General features: G+C 39.6%; 1 protein-coding gene across 2 annotated transcripts in view; it reads left to right on the top strand.

Moving 5' to 3' along the window:
• Positions 1–226: 226 nt before the first annotated feature.
• The window catches only part of NCAM2 (neural cell adhesion molecule 2), a 262,883-nt gene continuing 241,072 nt past the window's right edge, over positions 227–22,037 (top strand). For both annotated transcript variants that reach the window (XM_425540.8, XM_025144886.3), the window contains exon 1: positions 227–747. In XM_425540.8, coding sequence (XP_425540.7) covers positions 327–747 — 421 coding nt within the window. In that variant the 5' untranslated portion in view covers positions 227–326. The remainder of the gene's footprint in view (positions 748–22,037) is intronic.

Genomic DNA, 22,037 nt, shown 5'->3' on the forward strand with positions numbered 1-22,037 from the left:
GGCAAAGAATTACCTCTGGATGGAAATCCATCTCCTTACTTTAAAGCGGGTTTTTATTTGTTACCAAGTAAGATCCTCAGCCAGACAGCGCAGAAGTAGAGTAAAGGTAAGCGAGTTACTTTTCATTGGCTCCCTTTCCTACACAGCCGTGAATAGCAGAGGCATTCTCCCCCTCTGTACTAACAAAACTCAAAACATGCGAGGGCCAGCAGACCACACAGCGGTCTGAAAACGCGGCGGCGAGGCGCAGCCATCCGCACAGCGTCCCGCAGCGCGCTGCCTCTGCCGCTCAGCGCCGGGTGCCGAGGGCGGCAGAGCCTCGCCGCATGCCACGGCGCCCCGTGTGGACTGCCCCCCTCTGCCCGTCGCCCATCAGGCGCGGGAGCAGCCCCGGTGGGGCCACGGTGCCCAGACTGCCGGCGAGCGGGGAAGCAAGCGTGGAAGAAACCAGGCGAGCCGTAGGCTGGCCGCCGCCACTTAGCTCGGCGGAGGAATCGCTCGGTGGTGATGAGGCCGTGCCTGTGCCGCGGACGGATCCGCGCGGGTCGCCTTGTGCCCGCCTCCTGCGCGGTGCCGCTGCCTCCCGATATAGTGCGGCGCGGCGCAGCGCGGGTAGCAGTTGGCGGGCGGCGCTGTGCGGTGTGGGCTGCGAGCATCTCCAACTTGGGACTGTCCGCCGGCGCCAGCTGCTGAACATGAGCCTCCTGCTTCTGTACCTGCTCGGATTGCTCCTCAGTAGTGGGCAAGGTAGGAGCGGGATTTTCTATACATACATACATATATATATATATATATATATATATATTTTCGTCTCCGAATTATCGCTGCTACGCTGTCTCCGCGCTCCGTCACTCAGCTTAGCGTGCAGCTGGGGAAGGAGGAAAAATCCGAGCGGCGTGTCGCCCGGGAGCCGAATTAAAGCGGATCTCAAAGTTGTTCCATTCCTTCGCCCCTCCCTTTCCTAGCGGTCTTCGAGGCGCGGAGAGAATCGCTTATGAGGAGAAGGGGGGAAAAGCTGCGAGGCGCTCCGCGCACTTCGCCGCTCCGGGTTGCGCCTCTTTTTTATTTTTTATTTTTTTTCGGAGATAAATATAGGAGGGAATTCAAACCAATAATAAAAATAATCAGTTGGGGATCGCGCTTTGAAATCCGCTTCCGCGTGAGGCGGAGGCAGCGTGGGCTCCGTTCTGAGTGCGGGCGGGGAGGCAGGCGGCCGCGGGGAGCCGCTCCCGGGGGCAGGTGCGCGGGGCGGCCCCGCGCTGAGCGGTGGTGCTCTTAATAAAGGAAAAAGAGAAATGGGTGGCTGTCACCTGCGTGGTTACCTGGGGCTCAGCCCCGCCTAAGGAGGCGGCCGTGCGCGCCGTGCCCTCTGCCAGGACTGCCCGCCGCGCTCCGAACTGTTCAGGCAAGTTTGAGCGTTGGTCTCGGCAGCCGCCGAGCACCTGGGAGCAGCGAGCAGCGCCCGTGGGAAGGGCGAGCGGCAGCTTGTGGCTTTTTTTTTTTTCTTTTTTTTTGGAGGAGGTGTCAGGGAAAATAATTAAAAAGGGGAAAAAAAAAAAAAAAAAGCGCTCGGTGCGAGCGGAGCTCCGCGTGGGAGCGGCGGGGAGCGCCCCTCGGGCCGTGCCGGCGCTCGGCAGCAGGGGGCGCCAAAGCTCCACGGCGCCGCGCGGTCGTCGGCCCCGGGCGCTGCTCTGCGCTGGGCTCCGGGGCGCCGAGCTGGCGGGGGGGGGGGAGGGGAGAGGGGCGGCGGACCGCTGCTAGGAGCCTCGGCTGGACACCGCCGGGCGACCCACGGAGCGGCGGTGCTGCCCGCTGCGCCTGGGCGGGGTGGTGGGGAGCGGGGGTGGGGTTCAGCCTGAAGGTGTTGAGACCGCAGCTCCGAACGTCTCCACCTTCGATGTACTTGCTTCCGAACCTCCTACCATGCAGAGATTTTGTCTCGGTGTGAAGTAGCGAGACGCCACTGTCTGCTCACCGTTTGCGGAGAAATACTTCTCTGCTTTTGTCACCTCGGGACGGGCTCGGCGTGTTTCCCGATTAGCGATTGAGAAGGCAGGCTTTCCAGCGCAACTAGCGCTGGGGGTGGCAATGGGAAAGCATCTTTTGGGTCTTCCTGTCGATCTACCTGAGTGTAATGGTTGTAGGAACGTGGTCTGTGGTTCCTCTAACGGAGGAACGGCAGAAGGCTGGCTTGCGAAGTGTGATTGCTGCAGCGTGGAAAGATCGCTTAGTTTCGGTGTCTTCCTGTTGCAAATGTCAGGAGTTAAATAATGGAGTGTAATTCGAGATGCCGTTAAGCAGAGTTCTAGAAATGATAGCGAGACGGATACGGTAGAGAGATGAGTAGAAGAGGATGAAATCTGAGTAAATCTAATACTGATAGTAAGTCACAAGTGTCAACACAATGAAATAGTCCTTTTTGAATTTTTGCCCTAATGAATGGAGCACAATTGTTTCAAGGTGGGAAGAATTTTTGGAGAAGTTGTGGAAATAGTCACGCAGCCTCAATGCACAGTGAGGGGTCATAAATACAAGTGGGAGAAACATCTGCATATGGAAGGTATTGCCTTTTAGGGTGGTAGGGGAGAGGGATGTTCTGCAGTGATTTCTTTGAAGATAAGCACAGCCTTGGTCAGGGATTTATCATTGCTTTCTGTATTATTTTATTTCTTGGCACCTCCTCCAAGTAATATTGACTTATCTTGAAACAATTCAAATAATCTTAGAGACTGTTCCAAATTCTCTGGGGGCTTATCCTCTTGATGTATGACAATTGCTATTTTTTTTTCCTTTATGTTGAAGTGGAGATAAAGAAGAATTTGGATGGTTAAGGAAAAACCCGGTAATGGGATTTGGATCGTTTGCTTCAGCAACACAGCAAATGTTAGGCTGAGGGTTTGTATTTTTAAGTATGTAGCTGCAGTAGATGTCATGAGAAATGACTGAAGCTTCTTCAGTGTGAAGTGCTGTTGTCTAAGACTGAGGCGAGGAAACTGTGATGTGTTTGTTCCATTTCAGGAAATCGAAGCGGTTTGAAAAACAAGTGGCTGACAGCAGCCCCCTCTCCCAGCCCCCTTGTGTTGAGAGCTTATGAATGTCATAATTATCTACCAGAGCCAAATATTCCCTCTCCTAATTTCATCACAAGGGAGGAGTTTAACTGACAATGTTATTATGCGAAAACAAAAGGGTTCTTCTTTCCGTAACCTTTCAAAGCTGTCCAGGGTGAAAGGCTTAAATTTAATTAGCTTTGCTTTAGTAAATAAATAAATAAGCAATAAACAAAATGCTCCCCTTTTACTATGTATAGTGATACAACGCTCAGAATAGGCTTCACTAGTTTTTACCAGTGTCTGGGGACACTGACTTAGAGTGAATGAAATGGATACCTTCCGAGATAGCAAAATCCTATTTCTTCTGTTGTTCTACATATTATACAGTTCTTCAGGTTAACAGAAAATTTGTGATGCTGCAGTATAAATTGCTTCTCTTGCAAAAGTTAATCCATTTTGTGTTCATCCTCAGTATTTGTTTTGGTGAGTAATTATGCAGTCATTGTGCTTGAGGTTTCCTCTTCTTGCTGCTTTGATACAGAGTTCATTTTTGTTTTTAATTAAGCATTCCTCTTTACAAGTGCTTATAAGGAACTGTTTGTTAATAAAGACCCTTCCCCAAAAGAGACGCCAGTGTGTGCATCTCATTTACCATGGTATAGTCACTTCCTACAGCCTGGCTGCTTTCTGCTTTTTATGTTGGAAACACAGAAAATCTTGAATCTTCAAAATCCATGACAGTATGTCTGCTGGATTAAGTGGAACTGGTATTATGGTTCGAGATGTAAACTGAAGCGTGAAACCTATCCTGTGACTTGAACTAGCCGTTAATTTCTGTTACCAGTTGATTCATAGATTTGCAGTAAGACAAAAACAATCTGTCTACTGTCTTCTCTCCTTTTCACCCTTCAAAAAAAAAAAAGTATAAAAGGAATGTTTTATTTGCTTTGTTTTTTTTAAGCCTTTGGAACTTCTTTTCACGTGTAAATGAGAATCAAAATAGCTGCTTGAAAATAAATTGGCTGAGGTGTTCTACGAGAGTTCCTTCAGAATGGATTCTTAATAAGTATGTACGTAGCTTTGTTTTGTGCTGTCCTATACAAAATGCTTTATTTAGGGAGATTTTTTGCGCTTGGAGCGGCTTTAAATCATGAGAAGTATGAGATAGTCATGGAGCTGAAGCTTTAGTCTTCTGTAAGAAGTAGACTAGCACCACAGTCGTTATCTATGGGAGTGTTACTGTGGTGTTATGCCCAGTTTGTGTATTACTTGCCTTTAACAGCTTTTTCTTAAAAACATTTTGAGAACAAATAGGGTGTTTGTCTGCCCTTTCGTTGACCTTTTGAGGTACCTATCCCAGATGATTCATATTTACTTATTGGTTTCCTTCTGATTTACTCCAGTAATCCTCCAGTTGCATTCAGCACGTGCCATTTGATTCCAGCATCAGATCAAGTCAAGTTAGTGTGATATTTTGGAAGACACATGTTTTAACTGCATAGTAGTTAGGGGTGGTGAGTTGAAGATACGTTATTGGAAAAAGTAGGACAGACTTATCTAGATAGATAATATGGGCAATACCTCATATTTTAAACAGTTGACAGTAACTAATTTATACCAGATGATTTTTCTGAAGAGCATGCCTCAGTTTCTATAAAATAACAGCACTATACTAGAAGCGTGCTGCAAGGCATTGCATGTTGCAGGTCATTTGAAATTGATTTTTTTCAATAGCTCTTGAAATTCAGAAGTAGAGGAGGGTTTATGGATAACCTGATAAATGGGCCTTCAGATTGGAATTTAATAGATTAGGTCCAGGCATACTGGTATCTAGCATACCTTTATTTTAATATAATTATTTTGACCTAATAATTATGTACAGTTCCCCTTTTTTTTTCCATCCTTAGTATATTCAGGTGCTTTCTAGTGTAGGTAGTTGATCAAAATGCTTCCAACTTTTAGCATCTGTTTTAAAGCTCAGAATAGTTTTGAACAATAAGAGTGCTCAAAATACAGCTTGCTCTTATTTCACTAATATCAAGAATCTGAAGATGTCCAGCTTCAGTAATGTAATCCTGCATTCTTTAACAAAATCTTTTTATTGCTTTTAAGCTCAGTTTAACTCAGTACTGTCGTTGTGTGACTTCAGATATTTTTAAAGGCTGTCAAGAAAATGAAGGGAGGTGATTTTAAAATAGCAAAATACTCTTCAAACTTTGCATAATACTTAATGCATCTTAAATCAAATCTTCAAAAACAAAGGTACCAAGCTTCTTATCTTTGTTTTAGGGCTACATTTTTATATTACTTGTTATCATTTGATTGCATTAATTGGAGAAGGCATCTGGTTTTTTTATGTAATATAGGTGAGATAAAAATCTGACTCAATTTTTTTGAAGGGAAAGAATAAATGAGCTAGAGAAACAGGGAGAGTCACCTGATTACAGCCATTTGTATTTGCAGGTTATGTTATTAAAATCTCGTTCTAGAAAACAAAAGCATTTTAAAATCTGCTTAAACATAGTATGGAACGGGAACATCAAAGAATGTGTATGCATACAGAAGCCTTCTTTTTAGGAAACTTTTTTTTTTTAATAAGAGCCTCATTTAAATAACCTGCATTTGGGTAATTCTGTGTAAACAGTGCTGGTTGCACTAGTGCAGAAGCTGCTGTGCTGTGCAGGAGTTAGTTGTCTGCAGTGGGCTTTGCATCAGGTTGTGGAGCGTGTGAAGGCATCACTTAAACTGGCAGGTGGTTTTTAACTTTCACTTACAAAAAGGCATGGGATGGGATAATGTTATCAGTCCATGGTACCTTTGCAATTTAGGAAGTATGTTTCCCTAAGTAACAGAAAAATTATCTCTGTGCATTGAAACTTGGGTCGTTCATGACATAAGATGTCACAGGAGTAGTGGCTACAACTGAGATCCTATAAAAAATAAATATCTTATTCCACAGGAAATCCTAAAGGCTGCTCTTTAATTATGAAGATGACTGTAGGCATTGTGGCCGAACTCTCATACTTGGAGTCAGTGGATAATTTCCACTCACTTAAGCTTTTCTTTGCATGAGAATGGCGCAGGACCAGTTCAAGTAATTACCTTATTCTCTCATTTAAGTTAATTTGTGATGAGGTAGACAACCAAGTGTATCAACTACAAATTCATTATATGGTTTCTGTCTACATAAAAACACTATTACCCTTTCAAACAGAAAAAAGTTCTGAAATGTTTAGTTCCAAGTTCTTGGAAAAGAGATAGTCATCTGTTTGACTTCATCTGACTTTAATGTAATACACCAGAAGCACTGAAAATAGGATGATTGAGTCTTTTAAAAACATATCTGAAGAAATAATTTCATTGACCCTGAAGATCTTGTAAGCAAGGTGCTCATATACCCCGGTTTCCCTGCTATATGTATGGTCTAATTCGATCAATTTGTGGATGTAAACTGTCCAGATAAACTTGCAAAGCTACATTAAGTATTATGGAGATGTAGGTAGCTTCTTTACAGCTGTGATAGGCAGGAACAAGAATAAATTTCCTCTCATCCATGTCCTATATGCATTCCTTCAGGAGCTAGCTCTCCATAAAATGCATAAAACATCAACATGTTCACTTAGTAGTGTTTTGGGTTTTTTTTCCCAGTGAAAAAAAGGAGGAGAGGAGAGCAGAAGCAGCCATTTTTCTATCTAATTTTTTTATTGTGCTTTCAGAAGGGTACACTGCTTTCTATTTACTATTCTAATTATTTCAGTAGTGTTGCTAAACAGCAGACAAAGGTTGATGAATAACTTCACAGTCCAGAAATAAGCAAAGTAATACATAATAAACTTGTAGCACATGAATAAAATATTAGGGCGTGAATGAACATTCCCTTCTCAAAATGACTTTTCCAGTTAGCTACAACTGCAGCATAAGTATTCAGTTTAATATTAGCTTAAGTAACAATACCAATTGTTTGGCTATAAGCTGAAATTTGTACTTGGAATTCATGTATGAAATTCATAGAGTTGCTATCCTCATGGCTTTGCCCAAGTGGTACCGTTTGAAGCATAGTCTGAATTCAGTTTAAAAACAAAATCATTGCCATCAATTTTCTTACTACTGCAACGCTTTGCACAATATTCAGTCAAGCTGCAAGCAATTGCAAACCCATTAATTTCACAGACCATCGTGCTGCAGCTGAATTTGACTTGTTTGAAGTCAAGTCTATACTTAAAATGATAGAGTACTGAAAAGGAAGCATAAAGCTGTGCATGAAGATCCTTTTAGCATGTGTTGTAGATGGGTGTGAACAGATGATTCTGTCTCTTGCTGTGAAATAGTTTTCTGTCCTGATCATATAACATGAATTTTCTTCACTACGACACAAAAGATGTAATTGTAGTGACAATGTTACCATGCCAATTGTTTGTCTTTTTGTTATCTTAATTAGTCAAAGCAAAATAAACTAAATATCCAGGGACTGGAGGAGAGGGTAGAAAAGAAAGGGTGTGTTTAATGTACTTATGACCAGTTAACAGGAATAGTACTGTGCAGTGTTGTTTTTGAAGTTACTGAACAACTCAAATTAATGTGTGTACCAAGTCAGAATTGATATACTAGGTGATCTGACAGGCTAAAGACAATGTGGAAGGAAACAGGATAAGTACAGAATGAGTGGTATGTTACTTTTGTTGGTGCACCCTACAGCACTAAGAGATTTGTCAGGTTACATCTGTGTGATCTACCTTTATAATACCAACAAATATCTGGTGGGTGAAGTTGTTTCTAAACCTTTTGATGCTCTGATCTACTTGGTGCCTTATCAGTGACTTAACCAGAAAGATGAAGAAAGGCTGAAAAAAAAAAAAAAAATACAGATTAGGTTGCTTGGTTGCTGTGTAAGGAGTACAGTGATGTTAATAATGCAAAGAAAGCGTAATGAACAATAATTCCTTATCTTTTGTGTGACATCATATGTACTATAGAGAAGCTCTACTGCTCTTCTGAGAGTGGATTAGAATTAAGTACCGTGTTTGTGGACTTCTCAGAGGCTCTAGTACACTGTCTAGTTTCTTTCCTAGTTTTCTTTTTCCCCAGTACTTAGTTTCCTAGCCTTTTGGTAGTGGTTATCTTTACCATTTGTTAGATAGTTAAGTACTTTAATTTTAACCTGATTTGCATCAGGCTACTTGTAAGCAACCTCATTGTCTACAAGACTGTATTCTTCTGGGGATGGGAAGGGCTGTAATTGATGTCACAGGATCTGCCTTAGATGTGAAGTGGGAGCTAAGGGTTTTTGAGCAGTTACTGTAGTAAAACAAATGCTAAGAAGTTTGATTGCAAGGAAGAAGACCCCAGGAATGAATATGTGGAAAGTGAGGAGGCAATTGAAATCATGATACAAGAATAAATGTATGTAAACAGACCAGAGAATGACCAGTACAAATATTAATTACTGGTCAAAAAAGCAGCAACTCTGGAGCATTCCAGTTGTGAGAAGGAAGAAGCATGATTATTCTTAAATGGTCTTTATTAATTTATGAACGTATTACATGCAGTGAGTTTCCAGAATGTCCCAGGAAATTGCCTCAAGAGATGTGCTTTTAAGGCACTTTCCATGTAAATGTTCTTCAGGTGTAGCAAGAAGTGACTTTCAAACTCCTGAATGATACTTTGTAGAAATTATTATTACAGTATTTCTCATCTGTTAGTAGCTTCCCTGTAGCAGAAACTATTTCTGAATGTGATAGGAATTGCTGGAGTTTCTTCCTTACTACCTGTTGCAGTTCCTGCTGATGTGATTAGGTGTCTGAATGTTTATGAAGAACACTGGAGCTCTACTAAGCCATTCCTAGGAAGATAGGAAAAATTCAGATGCTTGGCTATCTAAAACCTTTTCTGTCTTTTTTGAATGTCTGAATATTTTTTGCCACATGTTCAGAAGTGAAGGAAGTTGATCTTAGGAAATGGAGCCTTAAGTTATATGTATATTTACATACACAAAATAATAAAGAGTTACAAAGATAAAAATGCAGAACACTGGAACATTGTGGCTTTTGCAGTTCCTTAAATGATTCTGTCAGACACCCATATTTCACAGTAGAATTAAGTTTGGTTTTATTAGTTTTTGCTTTTTGTCCCGCAATTTTAATGTAAATCTAATCTTGGATCTGAAATTAAAGATAAATTATACTTACATGGGCGTTATCACCAGTAGTAATTTGAGTTTTGTGGATAATGCAGTAATTCATGTACTCTGCATTGGCAAAATAATACCCTAACTTCAGATTTATGAAGAATTGCACGTTGGCTTTTTCCAACAGACAGTGCCTGTTGTGTAATATGAATGCCAAGTTTATCTTCAGCCTTCACAATTTATTTTAAGAAAATTATATTATGTGAGGTGAGTTCTGCTTACAGAATTGCGCGCACCTGCAGTCATGGAACTGAAGTCAATGGGAGGCTTGTGTATCAAGAGTGCTGTTTCAGGGGTTATACTGATTGCAGCTTTCAGGGCCTGATTGAAGCTTTTGGGAGTTGTGTAACTCCTGTGTGTGGGGGAATTTCAGTTTAGTGAAGAACAGAAAATCAAGCCCTGACTCCATGTATATGTAAGTCGTGGGCATGTTTACCACCATTTGGTTCTGTTCTTTTTTTTTTTTTTTGAGAGGTGTGATTTACTTGTTTTTGTTCCATGGCTTTGTGATGTTAGTCAAAACTGTTCCTCGAATGTTCAGTATTCGGAGCATGCCTGTAGGTCTGTAAGCATTCTGTCTGAATGATAGATGTGAAATGGATTTCTGCCTGTTTATGGCAGTTACGGACATCGGGTTCAACAGCTTTTTAGCATTTAGTCAAAGTAATTCTCCCCAGCACCTTTGCATTACATTTCTGTGAACAGTTCTGCATTATGCAACTGGAATACATATAGTATTCATGTTACTGAGTATGGGGAATATCCTAAGTTATGTTTTCCTGTACAGTTCCCCTAAAGTCACTGTGGACTTCTTTGAAATTTTAACATGCTTAGAAGTAGAATTACAGGTGTTCATGTAATGTGATGCAGGTAGTAGTAGATTTAATTTTTGAGCATATGATGTGGTTGAGAGAATGTGGAATTGTAATTTGCTTACATGCTGCTTATATTAAAAATGAATTTTGATATTATGTTCACTTTTTCTGTCACTTACAGACATCAGGGTTAGTTAAGATTCTTGTATGGGTTCTGAGACCTCAGGAAGGAACTATCTGTGCATGAAGCCTTTATTGGTACCATGTTACATTTGTTCCTTACAGGAGTGGATGTGAGCAGATCTGGCTGGGGAAATTATTGCTTCTGGGAGGAAGAAAAAAAAAAAAACTTTGAAAGAAAATGCTTTCCTATGTATAGTAGATGTATCATTTTTAGCTATTCAGGAATAAATAAAACTAAGAAATACTCCTTTTCAGGGGAAGTTTTTTTTTCCTGTTGGATGGGTGTTCTGATACTAGTTTTCTTTATTGCTATTTATACTATGTAAAATGACTGGAGTAATTGAATGGACTGAAAACTTAAAATTTTTGTATAAATGTTACTGTAGAAGCTATTATAAGTATTAATATTTGCTAAACATTGAAATATTCCTTTAGTGCAACTTAAGTTTTAGATTATTTTTGAGACTACAGAGTTCACTGGATTCAATCCTGTAAAATTTCTAGGTATGTTCCAGTTAGAACTTAGTCAGTGAAAATTAGCCCAGCAGAAAACCTTTTATACTGTTTATTGCCACACTGGATCTATTACATGTGACATGCAGGTTTTAAAGTAGTAATATCTGTATTTGTCAACCACTAAAACAATCCATTTGCACAGCAATACTCTGTTTTTTTACCACTGAAAATAGTGCAATGAATTTCCTAACTATATTTGTAGACATTTGATTTAAAAAATCAGTGTTCTAATGGGGAGGAAGTAGGAGAACTCAGACAGCAAGAAGGAGATGATACTAAATATTTATTGAAGGTGTGTGTCTTAATCAGAGGACAGATGTCTCTTATTTTTTCTGGGCAATGGGAGGTGAGGATGTTTAAAAGTGTGTGTGTGTGTATATATATATACACACACATATAAATTAAAAGTTTTGTTTGCACAGCCCAATTATGCTTTCAGTGAAATTTTGTGAGAGACACATAAAAGCTCTGGAAGATTTTATTCTTAAGACTAGAAAATGGGCTTTGCTTAGAGACAATATAGCATTTTCACAAATGTTAGTTAGATAGCTTATTTGAACTGTAACTACATGTGGTATTTATGAATGTTCTGAGTTTATATGATAATATGAACAATAACTTTTTAAGAATAATATGGCAAAACATTACCTTTTCTATAATCTTGCAGCTCTGTCCTAGAAATAGCTGCAGGTCTGTGACGAGGAATTACTAAAACAGGAAAAATTTGAGTAGGAATTTTTCTAAGGATTTATTAGGGGAAAAAATACATAGCAAAGCAAAAGCTATTTTTGATACTGCTTTTCTACAAAACAAATGCTTTTTCAGTTTAAGTTTGATCATTCATTAAATATTTTTGTGTAAGGTTTTATTTTTGATCACATAAATAATTTTGTTTTTCAGTCTTTACATTACAGAAGTACCTCTGTGATCCTGATGTCTTACAAGAAGGAAAATAAGCATGGGAACAGTTTACTTTCTCAAAGATTCATTCAATTAACTCAGCTTTGCCCTACTTCCACTGGCAGAATTTCTCTCCTCCAGCAGTGCTTCCATTCAGTTATGTTGGGTGGTGTAACTGCATAATCAAAGCTGCCTTTTTGAGGTATGATGTCACAGAGATAAATATTTTTGTGGTAAAACTTCTGGTTTCAGCCTTTTTGCATTTTGTAGTGTACGTGCTCTGCAGAAAAACTTGGCAAAATAAAGAGGAAAAAAAAAGGCTGATCTAACTGAAGAGTGAAGTATGTGACTTGTTGTGATTACCAACAAGTAAGACACATTTATTATCATAATACAGATTTCAAACTAACAGTGTTCCTAAAAGTACATAGTCTGTAATGCAAAAGTGCCTATGCTCCAGTGTAAGGTTTGCTCATCGTGAAGAAAGGAGCAGAGCCAAGCTAACATACATAACTTTAGTAGAGAGGTATTCATGGAACCAAAAGTGGCTGGCCAGTCAAATCTCTGCCAAGTTCTCTGTACCAGTGGTGGCTGACCAGTATAGTGTCTGCCCTGGGATTACCTCCAGCATATGCTGGTGGTGGCAGGCTGGCAAAATGTCTGCTAACCCTGTCTTAGTACTGTGGCTGTATGTATAGTAATGGGAGACAACACATCATGTATCAGGATATGCAAGGTCATTCACAGAAAGCAAGGATACTTACGGCTACAGAGCAGTTTCTCACAAGTTTATTTATTTCCATTCCCAAGCTAACACAGTTTTTTTTTTTCCTTGGGGCTGGTCACCTGTTTAGGCTGTGATTTGTATTTTTCCACATGCTCCACTCTTTTGTGACTTGACCTGAGACATAACCTGTTGGAAGACAGCTGAAGTGCACTGTATTCTGATCACACACTGTATTCTGATCATAATTGAGTGTGCAGCAACTAATAAGGCAAATAAGACAGAATGCAGTAATACTGTACAACCATTTCCTCCACCATGAAGGCATGGAGGCTAACCAGAGATAGGATCATTCTTTAGTTGTCTAATTTGAGTAAGTTGGGTCTTTATCTGTGTCATCACAAGAGATTGTTTTTTTGGAAACATGAGAAATGTATATGTAGTAATTGGGCTTGCTGATTCCACAGTTACTCTAATGGGCAGTGATCAGTATGTCTAAGACCATGTGATTCTGTGATGCATTTTCTCATGTTTGTTCTAATTCCTAGTTAATCAGTCCAATGGATTGTTGGATAAATCCTCCTGCAGTATAATTAGCTAATGCTGGTACTTGCCATAGCATAGAACCACTGAGCTGTTGGTTCATAATGATAGAGTTCATTGACAACGGCTCTGTTTCCAGTATTGGATAGACCCACCAGAGGTGAGCATTGCTGAACCTGGTGCTCACCAGTGCAAAAGAGATCATAAAAGAGGTTAAGATTGGAGGCAGCCTGTGCTGCGGTGAACATGGCCTAGTGGAGTTGTGATCTTGAGGAATGTGGGCTTGCCAAAGAGTGGAGTCAGGACTGCAAAATTCCCTCTGTTTAAGGAATTGTTGGATGAGATCCCCTGGGAAACTGTCCTTAGGAACAAAGGGACAAACAGAGCTGGCAGTGCTTTAAAGATGCCTTTGAGAGTGCAAGAGCTCTCCATCTCTCAGAATAAGAAATCAGGCAGATGAGACAGGAAACTGGTGTGGCTGAGCAAGGACCTGATAATCAGACTGAATGGGGGGGGAAAAATGGAAAAGTATAAGCAGTGGAAGCAGGGATAAGTTGTCAAAGAAGAATATAGGGATGCTGTATAGGTCTGTAGGGATGGAGTCAAGAAAGCCAAGGCGCAGATGGAATTGAACTTGGCAAGGGATGTGAAAAACAACAAGAAGGGATTCTTTATATGCACTGGGCAAAGAGACAGGCAAAGGAGAGTGTATCCGCCTCTGATAAATGAAAAGGGAGAGCAGACCTCCTCAGGCGTGAAGAATGCTAAGGTACTTAAGTTCTTTGCCTCAGTCTTCACAGCTAGTCAGGCTTCTCATACCTCTCATTTTCTTGAAGTTCTAAGTGGGAGTCAGGGGAGCAAAATCTCTCCCAGTGTAAGACTAGAGCATGTCTGGCATCACATCATGGGGCTGAATGTGTACAAGTTTATGGAGTCAGATGACATGCACCCCAGGGTTTTGAAGCCACTGGCTGATGTGGTTGCCAAGCTGATCTCTATCATATTTGAAAAGTCATGACTCTCAGGTGAAGTCCCATGTGACTGGAAAAAGGGAAACATCACTCCCATATTCCAGAAAAGAAGAGAGAAGGAAACCTGAGGAGCTACAGGCTGGTCAGCCTCATGTCTGTGCCTGGGAGGACCATGGAGCAGATCTTCCTGGAAGAGATGTTAAGATGCATGCAAGATGTAATCTGAGGCAATCAGCATAGCTTCATCAAGGGCGGATCATGCCTGACCAATCTAGTGGCCTTCTATGGCAGAGCGATGGCATTAGGGGACAAAGAAAGGATACCAGATGTTGTTTACCTGTATTTGTGCAAGGTGTTTGTGGTCTCACACAACACTTTTATCTCTAAATTACAGTGAGGTGTATTTCAAGGCTGGACTACTAGGTGGATAAAGAACTGGTTGGATGGTCATAGCCAGAGGGTTGTTGTCAGTGGCTGTGTGTTCAGGTGGAGGCTGGTGATGAGCGGTGTTCCGTGGGGGGTCAGTCATGAGACTGATGTTCTTCAGCATCTTTCTCAATGACACAGGGGGATTGGGTGCAACTGTAATAAGTTTGCTGATGACACCAAGCTGTGTGGTGCAACTGACAAGGTAGAATGAAAGTACATCCTGGATGCATTCAAAAAGTAAAAGCATGAGAATCTAATGAGGTTCAGCAAGTGCAGGGTATTTCACTTTGGTCATGGTTATCCCAGGTATGTATGCAAACTGTGAGAAGGGTCATTGAGAGCAGCCTGGCAGAGAAGGACTTGAAGGTACTGATGAATGAAAAGCTGGACATGAGCCAGCAACATGCTCTTGTGATCCAGAAGGGCAGCAGTATTGCTGGGCTGTCTCAAAAGAGAGTGGTCAGTAGGGAGAGGGAGGGATTGTTATGTTCTATTCTGCCCTTCTGTAAGGCCCTACCTCGAGTACTGTGTTCAAGCCTGGGGCCCTCAGTACAGGAGGAATGTGGAGCTGTGGGAATAGTCCAGAGGAGGGCCATGAAGACAATCAGAGGGCTGGAGTGCTTCATTGCAACCTTCTAGTACTTTAAGGGAGCTTACAAGCAGGAGAGAGACTGACTTTTTACATGGTTTGATAGTGATAGGACAAGGGGAATGGCTTTAAACTAATAGAGGGTAGATTTAGGTTAGATGTTAGTAAGGAATCTTTTACTGGGGGAATGGTGAGGTGCTGGAATAGGTTGCCTGGAATGGTTCTAGATGACCCATCCCTGGAGGCATTCAAGACCAGTTGAATGGGATCCTGGGCAAGCTGACTGAGTGGCTGGCCACTCTGTCTGTGGCAGAGGGGTTGGAACTAGATGATTTTTAAGATTGTCTCCAAATGAAGCCATAGTATGAAGATAAAGGTTGACACCAGTAGCAGTAAATTCACCTTCCATGGTAATATACAGGCAACGCTGAAGTCTTGAGTCAGTGCTTCTGCTTGAGTAGGTGCATTACCAGGTCTGTTATACCAGAGTTTTTGTCCTGATACTGGGTGCTGCACAGATCTGGTAGCAAAAGAGGGACCTGGAGCTGCCATAATACAATCAGTGATCTGTGTACAATAAAAACAGACTCATGGTTAAATATTTTTGTGGGCCAGGTACCAAGCACCTGGGGGGTGCCAGTATTCAGGCACACTATTGCCACTGCTTTGCACCCCTTTGCAAAAATAAAATCATATGCATTTAGAAGACAGTTCAGTCCTAGATTGAAACTGAACTAGTAGTGAGAAAGGAAAACCAAGCTTTACTAAATCGTAGAAAGTATTCTAAGTCATTATTTTATTGTTAATATTCTGTCAAAAAGTCTTATTGTTCTCCATACAAAAAACCTGTAGATCAAATTTGGTAGATTAAATACCATTTCTAGACAATAGATACCCATTTAATTAGGGAAGAATTATTTTATGATGCCTGTGGGGCATTCTAGTTTTCTTGTCAGAAAACCTGATTTCTCTTGTTGGGAAGTCCTGTGATTTAGTTCAGATAACTATTTGTGCCTTAGGGATTTTTACATATGAACATGTACTCTGGATCAAGTAATTCCGGCACTGTAAAGAAGTGAGATAGGTGTTGCACCTTGGCTGATAATTCTCTTAATGTTGTGTATCTTGGTTTCGTTTTGTCCTAGTCTCTGAAATAGATCTATTTACTTTCATGGTTCTGGTAAAAATTTATTTCTATTTTTCATTAAAGTCAGAATGTGAGTACTTCTCAAAATGAGAGAAGTCATACTTCTGTGGTTTTTTCTTAATTGTATTAAGATTCTCCAAGTTACTGGCATGAACTGAGACATAAATGAACATGAACAAGGTCAGACAAGTCCTCTGTGAATCCAGAATTGAATTAGCTTTTTTAATTTCAATCCAGAGCTTCAACAGTCACCCTGCTTTTCTTCTGTGATAAGATACAGAGTCAATACTGGCATGAAGATGTGTTGACTGTAAACTGATTTCCTCTGTTCTTTAGGGGGTATACACACTGATTGCAGCAGCTGTCTTAAATAGGTTTAATCTGTGGCTAGTGTGATTGTATGTGGTGATTTGTCCTTTCTTACTGAAATCTGCAAATTAGCCAATGGAACACTCACTTTAGAGAAGATAATGAAGCAAAACGTAAGTATACCTGTTAGTGCTTTTCTATATTCTGTGTCAGAAATTAGTTTTCTTTTGTAGGTTTTTTGTAGTTTTGAAGTAATAGCACTCACAATGTCATTCTTTTGAAGAATGAAAATGAGTAACAACATCGTTTTGTTTTTATGGCCAAATGGGCTGTTTTGGTGTTTGAGGCTGGTTTTGAATGTTAAAATGGCTATCACTGTGATGGAAATTGGACAAGAAAGATGCTGTCAATATTAGTAAGGTCAGAATCTGACCAACATTTTTTTTTTCTTTGCTTACAAACTCTGCTTACTCAAAAAGCCTGGATGCATTCCTGTGTGACCTAGGTGTTCCTGCTCCAGCAGGGGGATTAGACGAGATGATCATTCAAGGTCTCTTCCAATCCCTGACTTCCTGTGATTCTGTGAGATTGCCAGACTAGGCAGCTGTAGTCTTAAATTTTATTTCTGATTTTGAAGTTAAGATAAACCTTTCTTTGTCTTATGGATATTTTTTCTCCCTGAAATAAAAGTGGGATAGTGTGACATTGCTGTTTTTCAATAAGTTTTAGAGTCATACAGTACTAGTATGAAAACACTGAATAAAACTGTATCAGTTGAACAACTGGTGACATAAAAGCAAGCAATAACATTATTTATGCCAACGTTTTGAATTGGCATTTTACAGGGTACTGAATGCTGTTACAGGCTGTGTAGATGCTTTGATCCATACACAGTAAAAATAAGGACTCTGAAATGCTCTCTGGAATAAGCATCTCTGAAATGCTCTGGAATACACCTTCCCTGATCTGCTAGCACAGAAGAGAACAATAATTAGAAGAGCAGAATTTGTGTATTCCCTTTATTGCTTGTACACATAAGCGATCATCTATTGCTTTAAACTGGATTAGTTATATAAGCAGCAGTATAATTTAAAGTCTTGAATACTTGGAGAAGAGTAGTGCAAGAATGAGAAGGGGATTGTAAAAAGTAAAGAGAAGCTGTTGACTTATTCAACAGGTTATTTGTTTAGCTATAGCTGAATGTATTGGGTTATAGCAGCATTCTTAACCATTGACAATGTGAAGAGCTTAAGGCTCAAAATGTCATCAGAACCTTTAAACCTGCATCTGAGGGCTGTTGAAATGACATACTGAAAACCAATCACTTCATAAGTTCATAAAATCAATTGCTACTTTCTGCAGAGCACATGCAAATATCCATGTTTACGCTTTTCCCCAAATGGCTTGGAGAAATCACAGTGTGTCTTCCAAATGTATTTATATAGTTTTCAGTGAAGTCGGTAACATCTATTTAACTTTTCTTGTGCTTTGATTTTGTGTAGTGTGTTCTTAAGTACTGAAAGGAATGTTTTGGGTATCTTCCTGAACAACAACAGTGATGATAGTATGAGAGCTGTGGGTATGTGATGCTGCTGAGATCCATTAGTACATGCATTACACCTCTCCTGGGTTCCACAGGGCTGAAAAGAAGAAAGTATTTATTTCTTCCTTCAGGGGCTACTTAAATGATGAAAAGTATAACTTACGCTAACACAAACAAGTTAAATCAGGATTGTTGTTTATACTGTTTGTCATCAGAGTAGCTCTATAATTAAAGGCAATGCAACTGGGTTAGTGTTGCAAGGGCACTAGCTGACAGAACCATGAATATCACTTGCATTAACCCATTCTGTAAATAAAATGGAATTCTAAGTTTTGGGCATGCTTTTTTAGATATTTTTTAGGGGGGGTGGGGGATGACTTACCTATTCAATTAGATCTTTAATACCTATTTTTTTAGGACTGGCCTTTATTTAGAATTTTCTCCAGTAGGGTACACTTTTTTTTTTTTAGGAAATTTTAAAACTGAGTGTTTATAAGTTTTTTTTTGCATTTTTAAAATATTTTTTTTGTAAAGATGCGGATATCCTAGTAAAAAAGTATCCTTCCTGTTACTTAGGTGAGAAAACCTATTTTCATGTTTAAAATAAGCTGCTTGACAAGAGCAGCTATCATTTTATTAGATGTTATATTTTGTTTCATGTAGTATGTACCTTGTTTTTCATAATCTTGATTGGAGATTTTACACATCAAATTTGTCAAATTGGAAAACTAGAGGTTTTATTTAATCTGTAGCCCTTATGCAGTCTTCTAGAAGAGGGATCTTTTTGAGTGCAAAGTTTGTTGTCATGTTGTTAGTGTGCGTTTCTGACCAGAATGCAAAGTAGTTTCAATCCATACATTCTTTTTTCCCTGGACTGGGATAGCTGCCAAAACTATGTCGGCAGATTAACTTCTGAATGTGTCAGCTTTAACAAAATGCAGTTCATTGTTTCTTGGCTAGTTAGCAGCTAGTTAAAAGGCAAAAAAACAGTTAAAATGAAAGCAAATTGGTGTATCTAAAATATTTGGGCGTTTAAAACTACCAGAATAGAGGAAGGTGAAAAATCAATTAATGGAAGGATTTCTAGGTAGACAAAAATACTTAACTGAATCTTCAAATCAAAACATGCTGAATCACTGCATAAGGAAGTTTCTATTATGGCCAGTTACAGGTAACTTTCAATACAGTATTATATTATTCAGTATTAAAAACTCTGTTGCTCGTGTGCAAAACAAAACAAGACTATCCAGAACAACTAAATTTGTCTGGAACTGTTAGAATAATATCTGATGTTGGGTAGAAAAAGAGTAACACAGGAAACAAAATGCTTGAACTTCCCTAAAGAACCAGAGAGTATGAAATTTACCCGTGTAAAGTGAAGTGCAAAATAACCTTTTTAGAGGAGTGAGATAATGTTCTTCCTGCACACAGATGTATACACATTCAAACTGGTAATGTCTCTTTTTGCTTGTGTGATGTTTACACCAAGATGCAACAATTGGATGCTTATGCTTTGTATTATTTTCAGTACATTTTTGTTCTGCAGGTAGAAAGTGAACAGTTGGCTGTAAATACTTCAAGGTTATGTACTTAGTTATTTAAGCTTCATGTAGACCTTTTCTCTAAATTCTGTGTGAACTGTCCCAGCAGAATCTAAGCTTTGCTTTGCAAACTGCAATTTTAGGACTTTTTTTCATAATTAGATCTTAAAAGGTATTTTACCTTTTCTGTCTTGCCTTAACACATGTTACTAAATATTATCTATAAGAAGGCGGATTCTGTTATTTTATCATAGTGATGACAAGTGCTAGATGCAGAGGCAGAGTTACTTTTGTTGACTGGGTGATTTGACCTCTGTTATTTTAAGTTACCTTGAGTGAAATGTTTGAATTACCTGTTAGGCAAAGCAAAGACAGAGGAGGTGGAGCAATGGAAAGTCAGTAGTCTTAACTTGAAGTGAAAATATATATAGCAATATATAAAAAGAACAGAAAATCTCTGGAGCACATGTATCTGTATAATATTGAACATTAGAAGAACTTTACCCATCGACAGCCCGCTAGCTATACTAAGTGAACTGTTAAATGCAAGGAATTAGGTAGGGGGAAATCCATTTGCTTAACTTTTTTTAAAGCAAGTTGTGTAACTTGAAAATGAAGAGAGAAGGTGCATAGTGTTTCTGCGTAGCCAGAGAATATAGACTTTCTGTATCAATTTGTGGAATTGAATCTCTCAACTGACAGTGGAGTAGCCCATACAGTAAAGCAGTATTTACACCGCTGTGTGTAGATTGTGGATCTGTAGACTCATTCCTTTAGTGCTTATTCATTTGGTTCTTTCAGCACCCTACTCTACCACCCCATTTCCCTCTTAAAATGGAGTACTGTTTGATTTAATAAGAGATTCCAGACAGTGACTTTCCTTATACATGAATCAGTAGTTTAGTGTTCAAAATGTGTAATTTTGCTGAACCGTAGTATTTGTATCAGTAGAACAGTAGTTATGAGTCATGAGCAGCATTTGTTTATCCTCAACTTATGAACAGCATGCGTGGTAGAAGACAGGCATGGCTCTCTCCTCCTGTGACACATCTTTTTTTTTTCCTTCCTTCCACCCCCTTCAACTTCTGGTGGAAAATCTGTGAGTCTTAAGATAATAAATAAATTGAGGAATATATCAAGAAATGTGGTAATATTGGCTTGGCATCCAAACTCTCTTCCAGTAAAGTTAAATGCTTCTAGCTCAGTTCTTTCTGAAAGCTCAACTAGCTTCACCATTATTTTCTATCACCACTACTTGTAACTCTTCCTGTGTGTGCTGGTTATAGTGGAGTAAGTTCACAGGTGTCACATGCATTCATTTTTTGAGTTCAGGAGCTGAGAAATATTTTATTGCAATGCCAAGAGTTTGTAAGGAAAAGAAGGAATTAAATAAATAAAAGAATGTGGAGATAATGGTAATTTCTGCAGTGTAAGTGGAAGCCAAAATGAATGGGCAGGTGTAGTGGAAATGCTAAGTTAAGGCCTGAAGCAGTGATAGAGCACCTGGTGGGAAGACAGGGCCAACCCAGGGGAACTCAGGTGCAGCTGAGTGACTGAAAGGGATGGTGCCAGGATCCTCCCCTTCCCAGACCTCATATAAGGGCTGGCAGTGGAGGCAAGGGTATCTTGTTGGAGATTCCTGCATACCTGCAGCCTTCTGATGGTAAGCAGCTTCTTCTCTTTTTTTTTGTGCTTGCAGCTGCATTAGCCATTTTAAGCTAATTCTCACTTGCTGCAGCCTTGCTATTCTGATGTCACTACTGTTCTTTCCATTGCATACAGTGGGTAGTCTCCTATTGTCTTGGAATCATAAGCCATAGAATGGTTTGGGTTGGAAGGGACTTTAGAGACACATAGTTATAACCCTCTTGTGTGTGGCAGGGATGCCTCCCACTAAATCAAGTATCTCAAGGTCCTGTAACCGAAATAAACAGGATTTGGTGGCAAATGCTTATACTTTTAAGCAAAAAGTAGAAGAAAAATGTCTGGCCGGTTCAGGCTTTCTGTTTGTTTTGAAACAAATAGTGTGTGAAGCTGTATTTGTGTATGTTTAAATATGTATTATATCACGCAATTTTCACATAATGTCATTTTTGATTATACTGCTGTCCCAGATTCCAATGAATTCTGTTCTTTTAATAACTGTATTCAAATCTAGTAATTCATTTTGAAGAGTAAGTGCTCTTGCAAGATGAGGAAAACATGAGAAAAAGGACTTGTTTCCTTTAAAGTAGAGGAAAATATGCTTGAAGTCTCTAAAAATTCTGGAGCGGTAAGTGGGAGAATTATTCCCTATTGAACTTGAAATATATGTTCAGTGCAGGAATAGATGATTATGGACTGACTGAACAATTTTAGTCTGAAAATTTAAAGACTGTTTTAATCTATAAAAACAATGGAACAGCCTTGAGTGTTTAATGGCTGTATAAAATGAATATAAGGAGGAAAAAATTGTATGCTGTAACACAGTGCCTACAGTAACAGAACAATAGATGGTTTTAATTAAAATTGTTCTGTTCTCCTCAAGAACTCCTTGATTTAGTTTTGGGATTTTAAAATTGTTCCTCTTAGATTGCATTTAGTAAATAAA

The sequence above is a fragment of the Gallus gallus genome, chromosome 1 (genome assembly GCF_016699485.2).
Source record: "Gallus gallus isolate bGalGal1 chromosome 1, bGalGal1.mat.broiler.GRCg7b, whole genome shotgun sequence".
Taxonomy (NCBI): Eukaryota; Metazoa; Chordata; class Aves; order Galliformes; family Phasianidae; genus Gallus; species Gallus gallus.